This window comes from Melanaphis sacchari, unplaced genomic scaffold (genome assembly GCF_002803265.2).
Source record: "Melanaphis sacchari strain LSU unplaced genomic scaffold, SCAv2.0 Contig1439_pilon_pilon, whole genome shotgun sequence".
In the NCBI taxonomy this organism is placed as follows: domain Eukaryota; kingdom Metazoa; phylum Arthropoda; class Insecta; order Hemiptera; family Aphididae; genus Melanaphis; species Melanaphis sacchari.
The window spans coordinates 382,031-386,199 of NW_020270613.1; the positions used below are offsets into that span (position 1 = coordinate 382,031).

A 4,169-nucleotide genomic window follows, 5' to 3' on the forward strand; every position below is an offset into this window, starting at 1 on the left:
ACTTTAAAAAAAAACAATAGTTATTTGCACTGCTAATCGTTGACATCTAGCAATACGCAAAATAAAATTGTATATCAAGTACCAAGAATAGTACACATAATATCACGAATCAAATTCGTATTTCATTTATTATAAATTCAGAATGAAATTCTTGGATATAAAAAATAATTTAATTAATAGTTTTGGTTGTAAATGTTAAAATACATGAATAAAATTGTAATACAAATTACTGAGTGTTGTAATTTAAGCCTTTTATAGTTATTATTACGAATTTAATATTTTTATTAATCAAAATATTATGTATAACCATTAATTATCGTATTTAAATAAAATTTTGTACTTAAATAATGAAAAACTTAAATCGTTCTAAAATATTATCAAAAAGTTAAGTATACATGGAAATTACTTTTTGTACTCGCTTCATTCTTATCATTTACAAGTAGCTAAACTTTCACTAGTTATTGCTAATTAAATATTTTACCACATAACATTGAAAAATGTATAACGTTTACGCACAAATAATATGGATGTAGTAAACACGCACAGGACCATGAATCATGATCTATTATGATCATTATCTGTTGAGTATTCATTCCTGTTAAGATACTAATACAAAAATTATAGACATAATATTACTCATTTAGTAAAATAATTTATTAATCTATTTACATTTACAGGTACCAGAAAATTAAGTGAAGCTAATTGTTTATTTAAAGGTCTTCAATTACATTGGACCAAATTCCACACTCTTCAGAACAAATACAACTGTATTGTGCATTATTTTAAATTGTGTTAAATATATAACAAAAATATTTTAAATCAAAATGCACATAGATTAATGTCTTAAAAGAAAAAATAATATAAAAAAAAACAACATTTATTATACAGACCACTTTTTTTCTTTAATTTTTTTTTTCTTAACATAATAATTTTAAACTACATTTAATTCTATCATTTTCTAATTTCATTCACAATTGGCAAACAAAATTGTACACAGAATAAATAAATTGAGAAGAGAAAAATTATACCTAGGGTATACATTTTTTAAAAATTTGTTTCTTTTAAGTCAAAATGTATAGCTGGTACCATTCATTAATGGTAAACAACAACTATACAATCATTGGAAATAATATATTTTTTATTTTATTAATGTTTTTCTGATATATTTAATTGGGTGGCCCTTCATTATTATCGTAACGAATTTGGCCATTGTTCAATGTGGTAATTCCCAAGCCATACAAATGACCACAATATTTCTTACTGTCAATCATTCCTTCGAAATACATATCTCTGATTTTAAAAAATGCCATGCCTGTTAGTAGAGAATCACTACCAGCCTGATGTTGTGGTCCAATACGCTTTAGTTCCAATTGATCCGCAACTTCTTGCAGGCCACCCTTCAAATTTTTACAACTTTTCATCAGATACTTGATGTCATACACACAAGGAAAGTATAGAGAGAACATATCAAAAAAGTCTGACTCCTCTTGTGGCAATTTTTCATCGGTCAACACCTTGACTAAATAGCCAAAATCAAAACTGCTGTGGAATGTCATCCATTTTATATTATCCATTAATACCAAACCAGATGTGATTATGCATTCAGCAAAAACTAAAGGTTCAATTCCATTCTCTTCATGCTTCTTAAATTGTATTCTGAAAAATAAAGACAATTTTACATGAATATATTATGTTCATCATAAAAGTTATAAAAGTCAACTATTACCTAGAATTTGTCAACAATTCTATACTGTCTTGGGCATACATATCTTCTGACAAATTGAATTTAAAATTGAATTGCCAAGTAGTGTATGGACCAGTGGGAGTTTTACCATCTTCATCAAAAAATGAAAGCCCCAATTGAATGATTCTTAATAAATCGACATTACATCGCAACAACTGGTATAGATAATCTGCAGTTGTTTTAAAATCACCAATAGGTCGAGCTACGACACCTGGAAATTCCGTATCCATAGCCACATAACAATATTTTGGCAAAAGTTTTCGTATTGATGTAAACTCTTCTTCTAAATTATGAGCCCAAACATCTTTAATGCCACAATCAGATCCAACTCCAGTTTGTGCTTCCGGCTCCCTCTCTTTTACCTCTTTGGCTGGTGGTGTTTGACTATTACCAGGCATAGTTTTAGTATCTTCACTTAACCTCTGCAAAACGTACGAGAGCCACTTAGGATTTTTTTCGTTGGAGTCCGTCAAAACGTTATCATTGCTTTCTGATTTAGCAGACGGTTCAACAAATAAAGTTCTTCGTACTGTGTTCCGTGCGTCTGCACTCAACTCTGTTTGTTGTTCACCTCTACTTTTCCCCCAAGTTGTGTTTAACTGACGTAAATTTTCTGATGTACTGTCAACAGCTACACTTTTCATTGGGAATGCTTGGAGATTGTTCAGTGAATAAACTCAAAGTTTAATGATCACAGGCAATTTCAGTACCTTGAACTGAAAAATAAAAATAATAAATTTACATTGTATTATTTAAATAATAAATATTAAACTTTATAAAATTTTATGCTATGACATTAAAGTTTTATAATATACCATTTTAAAATTCAATAATTGTGTATTTTAAAATTAATGCTAATAATTTTAATGCTCAAATATTAAATCTATTAATGGTTCAGTGAGGACCTTATCTTCTTGAAGTAATAAATAAATAACTATAGTCGGGACCACGAAAAGTGGCGTGTGACCAACGCGATCCAAGCGGTTAAATCGTCTTAAACGCCTAAAACCAATCATCACGCTTTTTTAAAAATACTCGTTTTATAATAGTGCAAAAAGAACGCCGCAAATTGAGAACCATTGTTTGCAGACAGAGTGAGAGTCGGTATACAACGAAGATCACACGCCAGTTTTCGTGTCCCCGACTATAATACCTATTCATCATTAAACTTTTAAAAATTAAGTTCATTATTTATTATTTATTTATATTTTATTGTTACTAAATACTCATTTAATAAATATAATATATATTTATAATTTTTAATTTTTATCATTAATTTAATTGATCCTATTGAAAGTTTTGACCAAAATGTTATTTTTGTATAACTCGGAAAATATTTTTATTTGTTTTTAGGTTTTAAATTGTATAATTGTATTCAAGTTCTGAAATCAAAATTTAGTAATTCGTAGCAAATTTTTAAGAATTTATTTTTATTTTCACAGATGAAGTATTTAATTTTAAAATAAAATATATGTATAAAAATTATATTTGATAAAAATCAAATTCTGAATATTATGTTAACTAATTTTTGAGTTTTTAAGTTGTGGTAAAATATTTAATTTGAAAAATATTAATTCCTAAATAATTAACAAAAACATTATTATTCTCAAATTACTATAATTTTAAATTTAAAATTATATAAATGAGTGGAGTTTCAAAATAGGAATTTAAAAAAAGGCTATCATTAGTTATTTAAAAAATACAATACAAAATGTTGTAACTGTTTTAAAATTGCTTAAATTGTATAACAATAAAAATGGAAAAATGTTTTTTTTTTAAAACATAAATAATTACATTTCAAGGGATAGCAATATACCAGTGTATTGTTTTTGTCTTACAAATGCGTATTATAGAACATTTTTCTTTTAGATTATTCCATTTTACTTAGTTAGTTTTAATGTTAGAGTGAGTAGACCAATTATTGAATAAAAAATTAGAATATTATCTAGGGCCATGCATTGACATTTTATACTTTATTTTAAAATAAGTTATGGGGATTTTAAAATTGAAATTTTATTATGTTGATAAGACAAAAACAACACATTTAAATTATTAAAAAAATTAGTTTACCTGAAGAGTACATATCTTTGAAAAAAATTTGAAGTTGTTAAACTATCTGTGGGAAATATTATTCATCAGCCATTATTAATGATTGAATTAGATCTAAAAAAAAATTAAAAATTAAACATTTTAGTACAAATATATATATCATCAATTATAGAACGATCCATTTTTACATTAACTTTTAATTTATTAACAAATTAATTTAATGCTATAAGTAACAAAACATATTGTAACAATGGTAAAGCTACAAAAAATAGAAATAAAATGATTAAACAAAGAATTTAAATATTTTCGTTATATATTCATAACCTAAATGAAAATAACAAAAATAATCACTAAATTATTGAAACTTTAATAAAAT

At 25.6% G+C, this 4,169-nt stretch overlaps 1 protein-coding gene across 1 annotated transcript; it reads right to left on the minus strand.

Moving 5' to 3' along the window:
• Window positions 1–927: 927 nt before the first annotated feature.
• Window positions 928–3,858, minus strand: LOC112591776 (CCR4-NOT transcription complex subunit 7-like). Its single transcript, XM_025335692.1, has 3 exons — window positions 3,815–3,858; window positions 1,727–2,460; window positions 928–1,656 (listed from the first exon to the last, which is right to left on the minus strand). Exons 2-3 carry the CDS (start codon window positions 2,386–2,388, stop codon window positions 1,167–1,169), a joined length of 1,152 nt encoding a protein of 383 aa, XP_025191477.1. The 5' UTR covers window positions 2,389–2,460; window positions 3,815–3,858; the 3' UTR covers window positions 928–1,166.
• Between the last annotated feature and the right edge of the window lie 311 nt (window positions 3,859–4,169).

Coding starts and splice junctions, on each gene's coding strand:
- LOC112591776 (XM_025335692.1), bottom strand. CDS start 2,388: ATGAAAAGTGTAGCTGTTGACAGTACATCAGAAAATTTACGTCAGTTA. Junction 1,657..1,726: donor GAATTGTTGACAAATTCTAG/GTAATAGTTGAC, acceptor TTTATTTTTCAG/AATACAATTTAAGAAGCATG.